The sequence below is a fragment of the Colius striatus genome, chromosome 15 (assembly GCF_028858725.1).
Source record: "Colius striatus isolate bColStr4 chromosome 15, bColStr4.1.hap1, whole genome shotgun sequence".
Classification (NCBI taxonomy): domain Eukaryota; kingdom Metazoa; phylum Chordata; class Aves; order Coliiformes; family Coliidae; genus Colius; species Colius striatus.
The window spans coordinates 15301131-15322502 of NC_084773.1; the positions used below are offsets into that span (position 1 = coordinate 15301131).

The following is a 21372-nucleotide window of genomic DNA, read 5'->3' on the forward strand; positions in this document are numbered from 1 at the left end:
CATACAGTGGTGCATGAGTATGTTGAAAACTCTCGAGGGACGAGGCAATCACTTAAAAAATACACACACACGTTTCCTCACATGATGGAAAACTGGTTGCAGACTGGGGTTTGTTCTCCTACCCCTACCTATAAGCTGTATCTACTGTCAGACAGAGTAATATTGGGGTGGCTGAGTTCCTGTGGTCTCTGCTGAAGGTCAATGGGATTTCAGGGGATGAGCATCGTGCAAGAGAGAGCCTGAAAATCTCCAGCACTTTGCGTGTCTTGCCTAAGATCCAGAATATTAAAAACTCCAATTAAAACTGCCAAAATAAAAGCATTACTGGATACAGGACTTATAACAAGATTCAACGTGCTGTGGGAAATGCTTTAAAGGTGACCTGCAAATCCTTCTTAATTGCTTTGCTGTTGCAAGAGATGCTGTGTGCCCTCAATAACAGGGCTGGTGAGGACATCTGCTATAAGTTTAAAACAGCAAAAGTAAGTCAAAGTTGGAGGGTAAATTCCTTGGGGGTGTGGCTGTGCTGAATCACGGCTCCAGCCTTCTGATGAAGAGGCAGATCCTAAATCGCTTCTTAAAACAAGGCAGGTTGCTCCCCTCCCTCCATCCCAAACTGTCCATAGGGCCACCAAACTTGCCTGCCACTCTATATGGCTTGTATCCTCCATCCTGATTTCAGTAGGTGCTGGTGGGTGACTCCTCAATCCACAGGAACAAGGCAGGAAGGCTTTGGGCATCAAGATTTGCATATGTCCAGAAGGAGAGGGAAGATGAGGGCTCACCCTGGGAGTGCAGAAGGTGCAGGTAAGAGGGGTGCTCACTGTTTCTGCCCTGGTGTGCCTGGAAGGGGAGCTGGGGAAATCACTTACACCAAGAACCATCAAAATATTCAGGACCCAACAGAATCAGGTCCTTAGTGATTCCCAGGCATCAAAATTTCTCAGTGAGTAGTTTCCTTCTGACCCCAGACACCCAGGACAAATGAAAGGATAATCAGGAGGACTCTATCTTTTTGGGATGCTCAGATGCAGCATCTACACGAGGACACAGCCAGGCCTGAACATCATCTCTAGGATGTATTTGGGAAAGGGAGGGGAGACATTATCTCACCGGTCTGAACGCTCCTCTTTCCTCCCCCAGAAAAGCTGCTAAGAGTAAAGATCTCTCAGGAAACAAACTCCCACTCCCTCGTTCTCAGTGTTCAAAGGGGATGATGCACATATCCTGGCATAGCTGGACAGGCAGGGGACAGCAACACAACTCCAGCCCTACCTGTGCTACCACAAGAGGTGTTTTCAAAAGGATTTTTTGTGTGTTTTGTTTTTTAATGAACATGTAGATCTTCCTCTTGAGAGAAGACAGACTCAGCTTGGAGGTGGGGAGTGTCAGCTACTGCTGTCAAATAGGCTCAGAAACAGAGACACATGGATAATATATGCCCGACAGTTTGTCTGACAAATTATTGTTTCTGCTGTCACTTAAATTGTTCTGTACGTCACCTTCCCCTCCCACTTCTGTTTCAACCAAACCTGCCTAGAGATGACACTTATCATAGCTAAAGCAATTTAAAGCCTAGTTTTCTCCATTCATGAACTATGAGTTAGACCCCTTTCCCTTTTGAAGTTACATATGGCTGAGATGAGGAAAATGACAGGGATGGTCTTCTTTTCCTGCTCCCTTTTATACCTGATACTACAGGAATAATTATGATTAAAATCAAAGTGCTCAGGGAAAGGTAGAATGCATCTCTGTGTAAGGTTTTGGTCGCAGAGTAGGTGGTACAAGGACAGGCACTGCATTGCCCTAGTGTACCTGGGCTGCATTAGCCCTCATGGCTCAGCTGGTCTGGTCACAAGCCCTGCAGAACCTCTTAGTCCAACATGCACATTGTGTAATGCCTCCTGGTCAGATAAACACACTTCTTCAAGTAAATTCAGCCTCTGGAAGTAGAAAGTGGAAAGAAGAAACCCATGTTTCTGCAGAGCTGTTCTACTCTGGGTGTGTACACAACCTGGCAGCTTGTCCGAGTCTCGCTTTGTAGCATTCTCCCCTGCTGCTTGTGGGAGAGAGGAGATGCTTGCCTGCTGACCTCCTCTGAGACACCACCTTGAGCAAATAGCAGGAGTAGTCATTGTGTCCAGGCCCAGCAGGCAGCTTTTACTGCCCAGGACAAGGAGCTTCAGGTCCACAGCAGCAGCTTCAGCCAGGGAATGGAAAACATGGGGATGATTTGCACCACCAAAGACCCTGGAGCCTCTGCCTCCAGCTCTGGCCCAGCACTTCTAGATGGGAGTTTGCTGGCAGACAACACACACCTGTGTACAGAGCCAGGAAAGTTTGCTGGTCTTTCCAGGAAATTGTCCCCAGCTCCTCCATCTTGCAAACCATGCCTCATGTTGGGAAATCACCTCCAAAATACCTGCAGAAAGCTCTTAGCATCCCTCCATCAACTCTGACACCCCTGTGCCTCCTGTGGTCCTGCCCTGACTATCAGCATCGGGACAACAGTACCAACAGTAAAAAGCACTGGAGTAAGGCAGAAAGCAGCTCCCACTTTGTCTGCTGGGCCCACATATTTCTCCCCTCTGTAATGTCAAGGTGAATTTGCCTGTTACAGACCGAGTCAGTCCCCTCACAGCTCCTTCTGCCAGCAGCCTGTGCAGGTGAATTGCAGCTCAACGTGAATCCTGTCACCATCTAGTACCCTGGAGGTAATAAAGGTCAGACTGTTATTAGGCAGTTATTGTCTGAAGCCTTTCAACAACAAAAAGAGGGCTTAAAAAAATGCCTCTAAGTGCCACAGTTGCTGAAGGAGTATGTGAGGGACCAGGCATTTATTTTACTGCAGAGCTCTTCCACCAAGCCTCCTCCTTCCTGGGTAAACGTGCCCCCACGAGGGTCTTTTAGGAGCCAAACAATTCACTGTTTCCACTCATTCTGGCTTCAAGAGTTGCAATTACTGCAGGCAGAAAATGTCGTGCACAAGCCCCAGTTTGAGGTGGGGATATGGAATTTCAATCTGTGCATAACAGGAACCCAGGCCGGGATGAATCATGCTTCATCTTACTTCAGTTTTACATTTTTTTTGCACTGCGTAGGTTTTTCTAGGGCATATTCCATCAGGCACAGAGTGGCCAAATTCACTTTGAACGTTTGTTACACTGTTGGTCTGTGTTACACGTACTTCAGATGTCAGAAACAGTAACAAAGTGGGCTTAGCAACTTAACAAAACCCTTCCATCAGCTCCCCAGATTGCCCTGCGTTTTGAGTGCTCTTTATCACAGCCATTTGACTACTATTTTTTGTTAGGTTTGTCAGTTCCGAGGTATTTTGATTAAAACCTTACTGAGTAATTTCACCTTTTTTCCTTCATCAATACAGTAATTTGTAAATATCCCAGGAATTTTTTTTTTGTCCTCCCACCCAGGAATGCAAATGGCCATTATATGCTCCCCAAGGTATCTCCAAATAACCCTTCTCCTTTTAACCTTAGGATTTTATTGTGTTAGTTGCTAGGTAACTGAGTAAGATTTATAGCCATCTATTGTTAATTTTGAAGGCAGTCTTCAATTTCACTGTAAATAGCATTTGGGAGTTGGAGTCCACACCAATAAAAACTTGCAGCCCAGTTCCTCTCAGTGAAGAGGAGCACCTGCTAAAAAACACGGAGCCAAGTGAATACATAAAGCTTACACCCCATCCCACCCTACCCCACCCCAAAAAAAGGGCCCAGTCCCTCTCAAACCAGGCAGGTTGTGCATCCCCGGGATGCTGGAGGAAGCCTAGGCTACCCCAGCATGGCAAATATCAGTGCTGGGGCACAGCCTGAGGGCATCCTGGCTTCATCCCTCTCCCCTCCCTCCTCCTCCTCTTCCAACCCCTTCCTCATCCTCACACGCTCTTTTACTTGCTCCCCCAAAATGACAGCACTGCTTTTTCCTAGAACTAGGTTTCTTTGCTGTCAAGCTGAAGCCTCCCCAGGCACAGCTCTACCTCGCCTCTCTTTGAGGAGTAGTGGGTGGTAGATGGCCCTGGTTCATGCAGTTCCTTAATGCTTCTCAATTTGAGGCTAAACAAAGCAATTGAGTGGGGCTCTGCCAATTTGCACAAAACCTCCTTGCGCTATAGCAACAAGTAATTTTCTACTCTCCCTCCCTCACTCCCTCGAGCTCTCTTGCAATCCAGCAGAATGATTTGCTTTATGCTGTAATTTCACACTCCTTCCAGGCTACTTTTACTTTTCAGGACCATTCTTGAAGAAAAAAAACCCAAATCTATTTGAGGTAAGTTGTGGAAAGGCAAGTGTTAGCAGCCAGGGCAGGAGGTGAGCTGTCAGGAGAAAAGCCACTGGAAAGCACCACAGGTGTTGCTCAGTCCCTCATATTAATCATGCATTTGCCATCCCACAGGTGGAAAGGTCCTTTCTTTTATTTTTGAAGCTGCTTTATTGTCTCTTCTCATTGGGAGACATGAAAAAAGCCACCTTCTTTCTGTTTCATGGGACTGAAACAGCTGGTAAATAGAGGAGGGAGAAAGCTGATAAAACCAGGCTGCCAGTTGTTGTGGCAGGTTGGCAGCAAAAATCAGGCAGAAATAAGGTGGCTTCTCTAAGGGAAAATTCAGAAAACTGTGTCTATAGCCCCTGAAATGCCAGAAATTGTTCCTCCCCTGGCCACAAATGTTGTCAGGTTTCACATTTGTGCTGTTCTTACCTGCTGGAGACAGCAGTTCTTTGGCCAAGGCAAACACTCCAGGACCTACACTCCTGTCTAAAGACTTCAACACTCCCAAGTTAAATGTTTCTGTACATTTAGGCTCTTGAAAAGCCCAGACCATTAGGAATGATCAAAAGAGAAAGTACCATTAGTGAGATCTGAAGGCAAGTCCTATCTGGAAAGCTTCATGTACCACTTGCATGATGTAGAGGAGAGCTGAGGAAGAGGAGGATATAATAAGATTATCTCAGGCCCCTGAGGAAGGCAGCCTCTCCGTGGGTAGGTGGCTCTTGGGGTTATTCGAGATGAGCCACACACCAGCTCAAGGCACACCTGCTGCCTTTTCCATGTAGAGCAGGATGAAGCTGAAGATATTGATGAGAGCTGTTGGAAGGACTTTGGGACACTCCACTTTCCCACAATTCAATCAGCAGAATTTAGGACTATCTCTAAGATCTACATCTGAAAGGCATCACCTTGGGAGACGTCTGGAGTTGGAGAGATCTGGTATGCTCAGGGACCCCCTGGGAAGACAGCAGGGAAGGAGAGAGGAAGACAGCAAAGTCTTTTAGCAGCTGAGCCCCAATACAGGCAGGAAGAAAGGCCACTGCCTTCTGCTCTCACAGGACAAGGCTTCAACTCATTGTGTTACTCGCTGACTCTGCCAGGCAGCAAACCTCTGTGGCAACTGCTGAGCTGCACCTCCCTTCAGCAGCTTGGCCTGGCCATATGTGGTTTATTATTTCAGAGCTCAGTTATTTGCCAGTTCAGCTACTGTGGGTGTGTTTTATCTGTAGCTGCATTTTCTCAAGCAGGGCTAGATTGCCACCAGCGGGTACATGTTTGTTCTAGCTAAACCTCGGCATGGTGCCAGCTTCAAGGGCCAAGTGCACAGATGCATCTTCCCAACACCACAAATCTGGCTCCTGCTCGGAAGGGCTGGTCAAACCCGAGAGCTGCAGATGAGACAGCTTCATCTGAGGAGCCCGAGTCATGCATGAGGCCAGAGCTCCAGCCTCTGGCAGCATCTGGTACCTGCTTGCATCCTTCGCTGTGGGCAGCTCTGCTCACACCTGCTGAGGGGATTGCAGAGGCATAGGAGCAAAGAAAACCCCTGCTTGTGTTTGTCAGTCACAGTGGCTAACCTGGACGTGTTTGTTCATGCCAATCAGTTTGCAGGGAGCCACCTCGGCTTCCCTGCTACTGTCAGTGGGAGCAATTAAAGCATTTCACAGCAAACACTGCTCTTTGTATGGAGATGGGGGAAGGCAGGCAGGAAGCAGGGAATAGCTTCAAAGAGAAAGGTCAGCAAGCCAGTGAGAATGGATTAATAAAGGACAATACAGCAAAGACCTGATTAATTTAATTGCCCATCTGAAATGTAGTCACAGATTGAAGAAGAAGGAAGAAATTATAAGCATATGGATGGAGCCAAATAATGATTTTAAGGGAGCAAATACACAGAGTCCTGCCTCCCCCTGCACCCTCTGCCTGACATACAAATGGGTTTATATTCAGGGATTGCTCCAGACCTTCAGCTCTTCACCTCATGCTGTCTTCTCAGAGATGGAGACACCGACTATCAGCAAATGTTTGAGTAGTTGCAGCTTGATATGGCTGCTGGTGGCTCAGATTAAGCAGGAGCATTAAAGCCTGGCATGTGCCCGAGCCTGCCAGGAGATGGAATGTGGAAACAATTTGGGTTCTCATGCTCCCAGCAGAACTGAGTTTTTCCTGGTGGACATGGACTGATGTATATGGCCTCAGGCTCTGCACTTGATATCCAGCCACTGCCTTGAAGGACTCCACCAGCTTCACAAAGGGAAAATGTATTTCTTCCTACCTTCCCTCGACTTAAAATGGTATCTACATCAGACCTCCAAACATTTCAGAAGTAATATTTATAACTAGAGAGAGGCAGAAGTCATTTCATGGAAAATTTCACAGGTTTCTTGGTTGGTTTGTTTGTTTGTTTAATTGGAACAAGCAAATCATAAAAACCCCAGGAAATAAAGTATAAAAAGCATATGGGTTAGGTCAAAACACTGCTCTCTTCTCATTTTTTTCAGAAACTGGGCCTTATGTTTGGTAATATAAAATAGCTGAAAAATTAACCCAACTTTGAAGTGGAAACTCTGACTCTTCAGTGAAGGCCAGAAATAACTTCTCAGCATTCTTCATCTTGCTGTTGCAAAGAGAGGTCAGGAACTTGTCAACTAACTCTGCTTCTGGAAGGCTAGAGTTCCAATTGCCTGGATTACTCCAGCACAGGCAAAAATACTTGGAAAATACTGGAGTGAGACTGACAAGCACCACTTCTAGCCATCAGCTCCTTCCTCCTGCACAACACAAGCTGGATAGCTGACTCCAAGAATGTGTGCCACAAAGGGACTCATCCCCTCCCACTAAATGACCAACAGCTTCTAAGGTTAGTGACTTCTGGATGAACTCAAAAGCATCTCTTAAAAAGATTTGATTTGAAGAGTTCAAGCGATAGAACTTCCCACATGGGCTGAGCTGCTGCAACTGTTAGTGACTCCTGGGGTGGGTTGGATTTCTGTGCCTTTGCCTAATACATGGGAGAACTGTCTCAGGTCAGTGCTGTTCTCCTGGCAGAAATGCTTTCTCTAAGCCAGCCCTCAGTTGTCTGTTTGGCAGGAGGAGTCATGTTGGAAAGACCCACTAGACCAGATCTGTAAGGGCCTCGGCAGAAATTGCCTTTGTAGCCCAGACTGCTCTCCTTGGTCTTTTCTTGGCCTCTTCTCATTTTTTAATACAGCCTTCAAAGTATGGCTATGCAGAAGAAGGTTTTCTAGCAAATGTCCAGATTTAAGGCTTTGTCCTTCAGATGTGCATTTCAAACAGTCTTCAATAAAATGCATTTTATTTTTCTGTAGAGGAAAAAAACCTGCCTGTTATTGAGGGAGAACATTGAAGAGACGAAGCAATCACCCTTGCCTCTGGAGCAATTAGTCCTGATAGGCTGTACAACAATGCTGAAGAACAGCACTGTAATTTTCATAGAGTAACTGGACCCAAGCATCAAAAGTGTTACAATGAGCCTTTCATTATACAGGGCTGGAAGGTTAAATATGATTCAGGGGCTACGCACAGATCTCCTGCTGGCTTAATTCCACTCCAGCCCACGTTGAAAGTCTTAGTAATCAGTTATTATTGATAAAAGGACAACTTGAAGATATTGGTCATTGAAACTAAGAGTCAAGCTTTTGAAATACCACGTTCTGTTTTCTGCAACTAACAGCGTTTTAGACAGCGTGAGAAAGGTATCCTCTCCTTTTGGATAGAAAACATAGAAGATGAAAAAGGCTGGAGCTGCCAGCACGAAGAATTTTACTGCATTTTCTGAGACAAAGTGTGAGGAACGTACAAAGGAGGACAATGAACTTCTTCACTCTTACCTGCAGCCTCTGGGGCAGAAGTGATGTGAGACTGGCTCAGTTTGTCACCTGGTTGCTCTTCTGGGAGCTGGTCCCCACATTTGCTTCCTTTCAACCCAAATTTCTGTTCCCCAAATTTTCTTGTCTATTTGATACAATTTTTTCAAAGTTTAAAAAGTTGGATTTTTTCTGTTTTGCCTTCTTTTTCCAGTTTTCATTAAATAGCACTGCTAGCAGCATGCACCAGGTCCGGTGTCCCAGCTCACCCTTCAAAAACATTTGCAAAAAGAACTGCTGGGGTTGCTTATGGTCCCATGGCAAGGGCTGTCCCCACTGCGTGGATGGCAGCACCAGCATGTTGCTGGGCACGTCCCAGGAGCATGTGGGGCACCTCTGAGATGTACTCTTGGTACCTCGAGGCCCTTCTCTCCTGCACAGAAATCAGGGAGCATCTGTCTACCTGGCCAGCAGAACTTCTCCAGGATGGTCCCTGGACTATGGGCTCCAACATGGGCTTGGGGCAGGGCTCCATATAAACAACATTGTTACCCTCCCTCGTGCCTTTTACATGGGGCAATGAAACAAGGAACCCAAAGCTTGGAAATAAACACCACCACAGAAAGGAATGTTTACCATTCAATGTATTATTCCCTTGTGTACAAAATATCTTGCCTCTATAATAGCACACAGGTATTGAAATAGGATGACAAATGCAGAAAGACCATACAGATATGGGTCTTTTCATTTCCTTTTGAGTATATGCAGAAAGAAAAGAAACACTGTACAGGAAAGTGCTTGCAAAAAAAAAAAAACCCAGTTTGTAGAAAAACAGTATCATTGATATGGAAAACCCAGAGTTGTTTCCTGAATAAGAATTGTCTAATGACTCTGGTCTTCAAAGTCTGTTCCTATTGAACGAAGCCTGTGAATGAACCATAAGATCAGTGCTCTATCTTTTTTTTTTCCCTTATAGTTTATTGAGGTTTTTTTTTAAAGGTTTCCCTTGCTCTGTTAATAGCTGCTATGAAACTATTTGGTAGAAATGAATGTGTACAGGTCAAAATAATATCTGTTTTTATAAATAGCCATTCACTTCATTAGACAAAATATAATAAGCCTGTACTTTCTAAGCACCACTGTTTCTTTCTAAAGTTCATAGTGCAATTTTCCCTTTTCCCCTACCAAAGTTATACATAGGCAGTTGTAATTAAAAAACCCACTATTCCACTAGTACTCCTTTCCCCTTTCCCTTTTTCCTCTTTCTCTTTCCCTTTTCCCTTTCTTCCTCCTTTGAAATGGTATTTTTGGCATTTTTCTCAGAAAGGTAAAATTTGTTATTGTTTTGCACAGACACAGTGTAGTTGAAAAATTACTCTGAGATGTGATCATATTCACTTCTGTGCTATTAAACCCAAAAAAACCCCCTCTCAAATTATAGGTAAGAGTCTCATTTTTAACTCTAAGCCTGAATATTAACAAGAGCAGCAGAGGTATACACGGAATAAGTGTAGAGCACCAGTTCTGTGGCCTCTGGACTGGGTCACGGCCCTGCTCACCTGCCAGATGTCTCCCAGTCACTGTGAAAGTGTTTTTCCCCAGCTGCTAGGTTTCACCTTGAAACCTTCACTAAGTTTCACACAGATCCGAGGATCCTGAATCCAGGGATCGGATCCTTTATTGTTATTGATCTGAGTGGTTTGTTCCATACTGGTTACACATCCTTTGGGGAGCTCTGCCAAAGACTCACACAAGATCCAGAGGCTGTGTTTGTCAACTATTTGGATCCAAAATTGAAAGAGTTGCTTGAAGCAGCAGATAAGTCTCTGGTTTTCCAAACTGCTAGCAATTTTGTGCTGAAAAGCTTCCTTTCCTTGTACTTTGTGCTCCTAGCTGCCCCCCCACGCAGGGTGAAGGGGGTCAGCATCTTCCTATCACTAAGTAAAACGGTGGAGAAAGAGAGAGATAAGCGACATAGTCATAGACTACAAAAATAATCAGGTCACATCACCCCCGTTGGACATGCTATGAAGCTCTGTGAAACCATGGCATGGCACGGCGAGCAGGCAGGGGCAGCCATCACCCTGCCACCCTCACTGCCCATGGGAGAGGGCTCCTCGCTTGATATAGATAGAAAAAATGCCAGTGCTGAAGGTCTGTTTGTACATGGGCTGGTGACAGGCACAGGAGCACAGATGCCTTACCAGGAAGATCCGAAGCAACACAGAAGTAGGCGTAAAGCAGCTTGTTTTTGAAGGGGTGTGTGGGGGGGTTATCTGTAAGTACAGAGTGATCTTGTTGAAATGAGGCCGAGCCAGAACTGAAGCCTCCCATTGCAGATGGTCTGTGAGTGAGTGGGAAGTGAGGAAAGGCTGCAGGTGCCTGTAATGGAGTCCCCCCAGCCAAGAAGAAAGGATGGCTGGGCTGGGCGTGCTGCTCTCCCTGCCCTGGCACAGACCCTGCAGCCCTCCCCAGCCCCATGGGGACAGAACACCGCAGCGATGCCTTTGGCTTCACATAGAGGATTTTGTGACAACGTCCGTAAGAAACTGCATCACTTCTCAGCACACAGCCCAGGGAGACATATGGCCTCATCAGCCTAACTGGGATGAGTTAATACCCTGCTTCCAGATGGAGCCAGGAAGCACAGTGGCACATGCAATTAGGAGACAAAGATATGGTGTTTTTTAAAAAGAGAGTTCACTTCAGAGCCCTCCAAGAGAGGGGCTCGAGCTGAAGATCCACCTGCAGGAATTTGCCTAACCCTGGAGTGGATCTCAATTTCCTTGAATCATTCGACCATTTTTCTGTTTTCTTCCTTTTTTCACTGATAAAGGCACTGGATTAACTAAAAACTACAGAGCATTAATAAATACCATGTTAGCACCAAACCAGTGCTTTTAGCACTGGCCACAGAGGTCATGTGAAATTCAAAACATACCTAAAAGATAAAAGATTGCTAATGCAACAAGCACTGTATTCATTGCCATCTTTTTCCTTGAGTGCTCTCGGCCTAATCCCTACAAATAAAACATTTTAAGCACATCTTGCCTATTTTTCCTTCCCCAAAGACAGATTGAAATGCCAAAAATACCCCTACGCAGGTTGTGTAGCACCGTCGTGGGCCAAAGCAGCCCATAACTGAAGGAAAATTACTGATTGGAAGTAAACAACCGAATACAGTGACAATAAAGTTATCACTTGTCATAATGCTACATATAATGTAGAGTATGCAAAATGCAGTGGCTTGACTGCAGGACTGAACAATAACAAATAAAAATAGGAAAAGCAGCCTTAATAGAATGATTTTACGTACAAAAATATTAAATCAAAATAAATAATTCCAAACATAAATATTATACTGTACATTAAGAATATGTGATCTATATACACAACATAAACATTAACAAAAGTGGAAGGCAGAGGTATTGCATCGCTATCCTTCATCCGACTCGTCTCCGCTGGCTGCTGTCAGAGAACCTGGAAAACACAGACAAGGTGCACCTGGCTGTCACTGCTGGAAAGTGTGACCTGATCTGTTGCTTTGGGATGTTTCTGGGGTAGATTTCCCTTCGTGCAGAAGCAGCAGAGGACTCACCATGGCTATAACACCTGCACATCGAGGCCTGTTCCAGATGACGGAGTACACTTCCCGCAGTAACCGCCACATTTCCCTACTACTTTGGTACCATCCTGCAGGCAAAACCAGAAATCACACCTCATGTCAGAGCTCAGGAAATCCTCGCTGCAGAAGGGCCAGATCTGGGTTATTCTAGCCAGGCTTTTTAATAGGAAATGTCTTGGAAGGAAAACAAATGATGCCTAAATCAATCTGTGGAACTGCTGTTACATTTAAATGCATGCAAATGTAATTCTCTTTAGTGCCGCTAGGTCAGATGGTGAACACAAATAAGAAAGGGTAGCTTTGATTTATTACATCAAAAGATGTCCAAGGAGAAGGCCATGTGGAGGGATATCTCAAGGGTATCTGCTTTCTCCAGTGTGCCCCAGGGTTGGTGACTGCAATGAGTGGAAACTTTGGCTCACGTCAGAGCTAAGCCACATCCAGACAATAACAGCTCCTCAGCTGTGCCTGAGCACATCAAGGGCATGGGAAGGATATTTGCAGGCAGAACCAATAAACATCCATTTGGAAGGGAAAGGCCTGTAGTATCTCCAGAGATAAGATGAGAGGGATAGTGATGAGCTGAGGCTATGCCACTTGCTAAGCTGCTGACCCTCCTCAGCTCTGCGTTTCCACAGCCAGAAGAGACAAAGGAGAAAATGTGGAGTGGTCCTGGGGCTGGCCTGGTCTCCAGGAAAGCCCAGCATGTGCTGGTGCAACTCTGATCTAGAGTGAGGAGATTAATACCTTTGTCTAACCTTCCCTATCCCACTTCTGCAGTCTTTCTCCTCTTGGTCATTACAATGTACAGACAGTCCTTGAGAGGAATTGAACCCTCAATTACCAGAAAATTGGACTTAAGAGCAGGACAAGCTTGCACAAAGCATTTATTTTTAAACTATCTCCATCCTGCCCTTGACACTATCGATCTGTGATTGCAGCAGGCTGCTATCATCTCTTCTCACTGTGCCTTTCTTCCTTCTGCTCCTGATGGCAATTACACCCTTGGAACTTCTCAGACCTCCTGTCCCTTCAAGTTTGTTTTAATTCTGCCAGCTGTGAGGGTGTCTGCACTTCACAACCCCAAAGTAAGCTGTCTGATTTCTCCTTTCTGAAGGGCAGAAGAATAACAAAGCACCTGCTAGAACTAACATACGGAGCCTGTATTGGTCCTCTTCTACCTGCACTGGAGGATGCTTTGCTGCAGCATGGTTGGACCAGCAGTATTCGATTCTCCTTTAAGAGCACCAGCACTGGCAAGGCTCATGGGCTCAAGGGGCTCCCCAGAGCCAAGGAGACTGAGAATAGTACAGGAGAGGATATTTCACAAACTGCTCTTTGTTAAATGATCATGGTGACCTCCTTTAGAGAGTTTTAACAGGGGCAATAGGGATGATTCACATGAAGTAACAGTCAAAATGTATCCTGGGTTTCTCCAATTTCAGAATATAACGCAGAAGCAATGGTGTGAAGGCACACAGGTGTTAATGGCCAGGGACAGTAAGTCCTACCCATTCAGATTTGGCTGTGGAGTGATTCTGAAGGGCTGCCTGGCTAACCCAGAGGCCTCAAGTGGCTGCAGGGGACAATGCTCTGGGGTGTAGCGTGCTGTGGGGCAGCCCCGGCTCACCTGAGCTCAGGGGGCTCGAGTTTCTCCCAAGGAGATAAACCCAGCTCACTGAGAAGGTCCATGTCCTCCACATCTTGGGGACAATTCCTACTCTGGGCACTCATCTGGCACCTGGACCCTGTCCAGCAGATCAAGTCCCCACTCTGGAGCCCTGAACCCGCACGCCCTGCTCCTGCCTGCAGTGTGACACACGCTCTGTGGCGGGCATCTCAGACAACTAATTAAGGCTATGTCTGCCCCACAGCACTCTGTGTTTTCAGCTTCATGGTTAAGAAAGCTCACTAATTAATTGCAATAACTCAGATCAAGTTAAACCCACTAGTTCCCCTGCCTCCAACTACAGGCAACACTTTAATGCCCAATGCTGTATTTTTCTTAGCCTCTACCTGGAAGAAATTGCCACAAAAGACAACACTGCAATGACAAACCTCTCATGAGCAGGTCTAACCATAATTAAAACAGCAACTTACTGGGGATTTCTGAATCTCTGACACAGCGTAGTTCCCTTGTGAGAGCCACTTGGCTGTTCCCATTAAGGACAGGCCTGTCCCATAAAGGTCTATGCTGAAGCGACCCTGAAAGACAAGATGAGCCTGGTTATCTCAAAGCACCGTGGTCTGGCCTCCCATACCTTGCCACGGGGTCCCTTCTCTAACAGGACCTTGCCAGCAACGTTTTCCATCGCTCTGACAGTGCCCGTTGCACACACTGTAGGAATCGCACCATGTCTCAGGCTGGGGATTTCCTCCTCGGTGCTGGCTACGGGGAAGGAGGGGCTTGCTTCACTGCTTTTTCTGGGTGTTGTGCTGCTTTTTCACTGTTTGCCGGCTGAGGGCATTCTTGGCTTTTCCATGGCAAGCTGCCGTGCTGCAGGAGCTGATGGGAACGGTACCCCATGGCGGTGCTGCAGCCGCGCTCGCTGCCCGCTCCTCAACTGGAGAGGGCACACTCGGCCTGATTTTCCACTCACTTGAGGGTGTTTTCCTTCTACCAAACTCTTTCATTCGTTTGTTTCTTAAAAACATCTTTCACTTCATTCAACCTTATCTCAAAATCCACTAATTGGGTGGAAAATTGAGGGCTGTGCCTGTATTCAATGCAACCTCTCCCTTCTCCTTCCCCACCATGACAGACCCTGGCCCTGCTCGCTTCTCAACCCAAGGAAGGATCCTTCAGACACATCCCCAGGCTGACCCACAGCTCAGCACAGCTGTATGGTACCAGCTTTCTGCTAGCTTTTTGCTTCTTGCATTTGCTGCCTTGGGAATGCTGATTTTCCGTGGAGTGAAATGTCTGGGTCAAGTGGATGGATATTAACATTCATGAGCCACCCAGAGGTAAGAAGTCAATCCCTAAGCCACTGAGCTATGCAGAAAAGTGCCAGCTCTGAAGGTAGGGAGGAAAGGAGATGGAGAAGTTTACACTCTGCCATCTGTTGCTGCGATTCCCTGCTTGATGCCCTTTGCAAATGTGGTCCACCTAATACCTTGGACTATCCACTGATCAATCCCCAGCTCCACAAAATCTAGGTGTGCTGGGGACATGGAGCAAGCCACCTGTAGCACAGTGTAACTAGTCTCCCAAAGACTTCCAAGAAAGCATATTTTTCCCAAGCTACTAGGCTGGATGTTCTACATCACTTCCCAGAGTTACTGAGGAGGCAACTTAGCCCATGGTGAGCTTTGTGCCTTCATGGCTGGGCATCTGTCGGTGCTGGGACAGGTTGATTTTGTGCTGATGTGCAAGCACCACTTTCATTTTGTTAGTGTTTTCCCAGCCCCAAGGTGAAGTGAATGATGGTCCCACTGGGATGCTGTGAAAATCAGGAGTGTTATCTCACTCATCTTGCACCTCTGCAAACAGTGGTTCCAGTGGATATGAGACTGCAGAGCACAGGGCAGGCTCCCAGGGCAGCCCCATGGCCTGATTCACTACTGCATACGAAGCCCAGCCTTTCTCTCACGGCTTATTTCTTCTTTCTTTTCCCCTTCCTCTGTTGACTGAGGCCCTGGGGAACATCCCTTAGCTGGTCCCCTCACTGGCCTGATAATAACCCAACATTTTCCCATATGGAAAACAGAAAGTACTTTCTGCACAAAGGGCAAAGTCTCCAATCACTGAGATGAGAACATGATACTCACTGAAGTCGGGCTGATGTCATCAGCAGTAATTAATAGAGGGTCTGAAGATAACAAATGGCACCAATTCCTATGAAATGCTACTATCAAATACCTGGGGGCATTTGGCTGCACTGTAGCAGTCCCCAGCAGTGGCATAAGGAACAGGTCGTCCATCATGTGTCCGTGCAAACTGCAAATCAGTCGCTGTGGAGAAGAGTCGGTGAATAACACGGCGAGAAAGACACAGGAGAGAGACAAAATGAATGTAAACATGCTCTCTGCTAATGCTTAAACTCATTAAAGCTGGTTTCATACATTAATCTTGAGAGTCAAGACCTCGTCTGGTGGATATTTCATATTAAATCCCCAATTCATCCCACGTGTGACTCCCTGGCACGTGAGCACTGAATTTAACAGGACATCTCACATGCTCAGTGTTTATAGCTCAGTTTAAGGACATCAGTGATTTAGGATCTGGGTATAAATAATGGCAAAACTCAAACTCATGACTTGGGTTTTATTTCTCTATCAGAAAATGCCCTGCTCTCAGGGCCTCCTAAATCTCCCTTTTTAAACAAAAGCAAACAACCATCTCTGTGCTCTCCAGGCTGCCCCAGCCCATGGGTTGGGGTTTCAAAGGAAATCGGGGTATTTTGCTCTGGAAGGATCTGAAGTAATCCAGACTAATTTAGATGAGGATGTGAGATAGCTCCTGCCTGACAGGGGTAGATGCCCAGCTCCTTTTGAAATTCAAAGGGAGCTGGTATCAAATTCCTCCAGGGTGGTTACTTTGAGATCTTTACCTAGAAGCTTTTACAGACCATTAGTAGCTTTTTACAGATTGATGGACTAGGAGGTCTCATGGTTGGAAAACTGAGTGATAAAAACCCCCTATCAGATAAAGAGTCATTTTACAAGGAAGGATTCTGGTTTGCTAAAAAAATCTCCACTGTTTACTGAATGAACCCTCAACAATATCTTGTATTTTTAAAACCCTTGCTGGAAACTGATAGCATCCCTGGAGTGAACAGGTCTGAGACCATAACCCTATAGGATGCTGTGGTTCGTTGGAGGGATGGCTCCCAGCTCCCATACATGCTGGTAGGAGTGGCAAGGTACCACTTCTCTTGCACAGCTACAGTCTCCTCCTCTTTCTCTGTAAATCCCTGTCCCCAGCTGCATCACTCTCAACACAAGTTAGTTCCTCATGGTCTGACTCTGCTGAGAGCCTCCTCTGCCTCCCCCCCACATCCCTACCCCAGCTGGGTTCCCTGCACTGGGATCTCCTGACACGTCGGTGTGTAGAATGTGGGGCCTGCTCCTACCTGGTTAAGCTTTCTACCTGAATGCAGTCTGAAAACAGGAGACCAAATGAAATAAAATCCTTCAAAAAAACCACACTGGCCTGCTGGGAGCACACAAGTATTCATTCTGTATAGCAGATGCAACCAGCCACTGTCTTAATATTTTCCCCTATTACAGAGAAATAGTATGAGCATCTCTGATGTGCTCGAGTTGCAGTCTCTAAGTGTAAAGCAGCAAACAGGTGATCAAGTTTAAAAGCAGCCTTTAACAGGAGAGCTCAGGAATATTGCTCACTGGAGTACTATTGCTTGCTTGTAGTTACAGCTCTATTCGTGTAAAAGAAACATTTTGGTTTTTTAATGGCAAGGCCCTGTTTTTACTCACTTATTATTTGCATAGTGTTCAGGTCCAGCCTTACTTTGCTGAAGGTGGAAAACCCAGCTGCTGTGTAATCTTTCCTACACTGGCAGTCTTCTCGTCTGCTCCCGTTATACGGACATTCAGTCGGGTTATGCAATCTAAATCAAAAGAAAACCCTTTCTACTCATGACTGGAAAATATTGCCAGGGAAAACAAAAAGACTTTGAAGCTCAGGATTAAGGGATTCCTTACCTGTATCCATACACTTCTGAAAAATTCTCTGCATCCCCATTTACAAGGGTCACATACTCCTTTGGGCTGTCACTCTGCATCCCAGAACAATACACCTGAGAGACAGAAGCCAGAAGTTTGTTAGGTATTATGTGCAAAGGGCTGGATGAGAAAACCAAAGGCAGAATATTCAAGAGTGGAAATGAAGAGCACACACAGGGTCCTCTTCACCTTTGGGAAACGCATTAACTGTCAATCTGTTGCTGAAATGCACCTTTAACATCTTTCCTTTGACTTGAAGGAAATATTCACCATCTTCAGCGACACCTTTGAGACTTTTAACGTCTTTGCAACTCCTTGGTAATTCACCTGAAACAAAGCAGAAATACTTGTAGTCACTCAGCAACAGTACATCACAATTTCTTCTGTAACACTATGAGGCAACCAAAACATCAAACCACCTTGTTTATTTTTAAGAGGTCTCCCTGAAGTGCTTTAGTGCTTAGTTGAATGGCTCCCAATGCTTGGAAATATTGCCTGCCTCTAGGAGTTTGATGCTGAAGCCATGAGAAAAGCAAAGGAAGGTGCAAATCTGCAGACTTACAGTCATGGACATTGTGGCATGCCCTTCTCTCTTCGGGTTTCAGATCTACGTGGCACAAGCTGCTGACCTGGTCATCGTTTGTCAAACACTGCACTGACCGGTGCATGACTCCAACCCCACAGGTGACAGAGCACTGCAAGAGAGAAGACAGATTCACATTTTATCTTAAGGACTCTGGGCTCCAGAAGAGCAGAGACAGCCTGGTTCCTTTGTATCAAGAGACAGCAGAAAAGGCAGCAAAGGCCTCAGTCCTGTAAAGTGCTCAAACATGGGCTTAATTTTAGTCAGACACATAATCCCTTTTATTATTAATCCCTTCATTATTATCATTGTCAGTAATTATTTCAAGAAGACTGCTGAACTTTGCTTAGCACTCAAACATTTTACAGGATGAGGCAGAATTGGTCAAGGTGAGCCATGTGTTCAGGGGAAATTGTTTGTTTTCACACTAAGAAGGTCGTACAAGAAAGAAACGTTCATCAGAAAGCTTGAGTGGTAGGAACCCTCTCCTGGTGGTTGGGAGACCTTGCTTGGTACTGTCAGGGGCCTCTGAGCAAACATGACATGGTTTGTTGTTTTCTGTCCAAGTTGCATCGAAAATCTACAGACTTGAAATCCTCTCTCCCCCTTTCCTCTGGGCATCTCACTCCCCCTCTGCAACGTGTTCTTTTAGTACCTGAGAACTGAAAATCAGCTTTTCCTACAGGTTCCAGGTTAAGCTGCCAAGAAAATGATGCTGCTCATTTATTTAGAGCTTATTAATCTAAAGGAGCACACCATAAGAGAGCCTTCAATAGCTCATAGTGTTTGCAACTTAGCATTTACTCTTTATCAGTTCTAAATCCATCAGACTTAGCTAAGGAGTTGAGCAGGATTCTCTTTGTCCATCAAAGGTATTTCACACTAAATCCCTTTGAAAACCAAAGATGAGAAGGGTCGTGGCACTTGGTAGTCACTAGGACGTTCAGTAGCCCAAAGTAAGGAGAAAGGTCTTGCTCTCTGAAATGGATACTCTTTGCAACGCTAACGAGTTGGACGTTTTGCACTGAATTTCTGTGGGAAAATACCAATTAATTGAGGCTGAGCTCTTTGCTGTAACTCCTCTGCCCTGACTTGCAGAGAGGATCTAAAGCTTCCTATAGGGCAAGAGGAACTTAGGTTTCAAACTGCTCTGCCATTTACTGTGACAACTTCCACTACATTTTGCTTGACTTGACCCTCGTTGCCTTGTAAAGGTTTGACAAATTCCTACAAATGCCTGAGCTGGGCTAATAAATCAAATTTATGGGAGAAAGACTACATTTCAAAGCATGTCGGAAGCCTAAACAAGTGAAACGTTATCACCTTTACTAGAATTTGATCTTCTAGTTCAGGCCCCAAAAGAGGCTTGACACAAATAACTTTAGCAGAAAGGTGAAGTTCTTTCCCAACATTTGTAAGGAGGTGGAGAGGCGAAAGAAAAAGAAAGGAAAGTCCTTTAAAGGTTATAACTAGCAGTGTTTTGGCCTGTTGGTGGTTCTCAAGTCTTGCTCACATACATGTGCAACTGGGACTAGCTCCAGCTTCCAACTACTCATTGCTCCTTCTATTCTAGCACAGGGCTTTCAAAACCCTTGTTTTTGGGCAATAACCCCACTTTTTGAATAAGCATTCATCATGGCCCTCAACACATCCACAAATTTTGGCTACAACTGAATTTTCATTGAGATCACACAACAGGGTTCAGTCTGGAGCAGGAGCCTTACCCTCACTGGGCCTGTCACTGCATGAGGACATTCATTGCATTCATTTGCACAAACATCTCCCCACCAAACCTTCACAGCGTGTCCCCAGTGTAAAGAAAGCTAAGTTTGCTCCCATTTTTCCAGTTAAAACGGGAAGTTTGCCAAACTTACGCTGCCCCAGTTGCCGACGCGCCAGGAAGCCGAGACGGGGCACTCCCCGAGGTAGCAGGGCTGGATGTTGGGTGGCTGTGTGCCAGGGCAGTTGACTGTGTTCTGGTACCCGTACTCATAGTGGTCCTTGCCGGTGTAGATCTCGCTGCAGGACACCAGCCGCTGCCTGTATCCCTTCCCGCACGTGACGGAGCACTGTGGGGGCAGAGGAAGTGCCTGTCAGTACCATGTGCTTTGGGAAGGATGCCTAAAATGAGGAGGAAAAGCAGGCTTGCCAGCTTTTCACACAGCAAGCCTTTCCTAAGGATCATGAGCAACTCTTTAAGCCAGCCACGAGGATTGTGAGTGGCTACAATAGGCTGGTGCCTGACAATGTTTGAGCATCCTCTTCCTCTCTCTGCTACCCCTGCTGATGCTCCAGGACGCCAGGCTGGCTCCTGGGCACGTGTTGTCTCTCCCCAGGACACACAGAGAAGGAAAATGGTCAAGACTGGCCTTGAATCACAGGTATTTGGCAGCAACTGGAAGAAAGGGAAGGATTTGCTTGTAATTAGAAGACAAAGAGGGCTTCTGCTCTTCTCAACAAAAGGCTGAGCGGGAGCTGGGAAGTCTTCTGTCTTCATGAGCCTGAGCGTTCCTCAGGGAGTCACAGGTGGTGGGAGCGGGTAGAGAGTGTCTGGGCAAGGGGAAGCCAGGGCTCCAGCCTCCAAAGCACCCTAATATTTCTCTTAGGAAACCACCCAGGAGATCAGGCTGCTTCCAGAAATTCTCATGTCTCCACATTTCTCCCTGCTGCGCTATCTTGGGTAGCTTGTCTCTCCTCCCCCTCAGTTCCAACATGCTTTCTTTTTTCCCCTTTTCTTGTTCTCTCTTTTTAATCAGTGCTGTGTCAGCAGCTGCCTTGTCGTTTCCCTCTGCTGTTCTTCCAAGTGGAAAGTAATCCTTCACTCACTGCAGAAGGAAACAGGCTGAGATTAGCCCGGGTCCTCCTGCATGCAGCGCCTGCTGCAAAGACAACTCATCTATTTTCCTTGCTGAGCCCTCCCCCAGCTGTGAGGATGAACCTGATGCCTTCGCTCACGCCAGGTCCTTGCTTCTGCCAAAGATGGTACTGAGGAAGGATGTGTCCCTACAGTCATATCCAGGAACGCCTTTCCCTTAGGATGCTCACCTGGGCCCTGGAGCTCCCTGGGAGGGGATGGGAGTAAAACCCAATAAATAAATAAACGAAATTAAATGACAAAACCAAAGAGAATGTCTGTGCTTTGGAAGAAGATTGTCTCTAGACTTTAGCTAGGACTCTGAGCATGCTGGAGTTTACTCTTTAACACCCTGGCCTTCTCCCACGGCCCTGCTCCTTTCTCTCCAGCAGAGAAACTGCACACAGAAACAATCCAAAAACTAATAATTACACCACGTGGCACTGCCCTGTCACTGCTGATTTGAGCTGCAACATCTCAGTGAGGCCAGCGGCGAGAGGAGACAGCG

The 21372-nt window shown here is 46.1% G+C and overlaps 1 protein-coding gene across 3 annotated transcripts in view; it reads right to left on the reverse strand.

Annotated features, from left to right (window-relative positions):
- Positions 1-8743: 8743 nt before the first annotated feature.
- ADAMTS9 (ADAM metallopeptidase with thrombospondin type 1 motif 9) overlaps positions 8744-21372 on the reverse strand; it is an 84142-nt gene continuing 71513 nt past the window's right edge. For 2 of the 3 annotated variants that reach the window (XM_062008230.1, XM_062008229.1), the window contains exons 32-40: positions 19885-20079; positions 17990-18122; positions 17660-17754; positions 17407-17501; positions 17179-17312; positions 15602-15693; positions 13840-13944; positions 11713-11807; positions 8744-11594 (exon numbers count right to left, since the gene is read on the reverse strand). In XM_062008230.1, coding sequence (XP_061864214.1) covers positions 11718-11807; positions 13840-13944; positions 15602-15693; positions 17179-17312; positions 17407-17501; positions 17660-17754; positions 17990-18122; positions 19885-20079 — 939 coding nt within the window. In that variant the 3' untranslated portion in view covers positions 8744-11594; positions 11713-11717. Of the gene's footprint in view, positions 11595-11712; positions 11808-13839; positions 13945-15601; positions 15694-17178; positions 17313-17406; positions 17502-17659; positions 17755-17989; positions 18123-19884; positions 20080-21372 lie in introns of those variants that run through there. The other variant, XM_062008231.1, reaches the window with a different exon arrangement.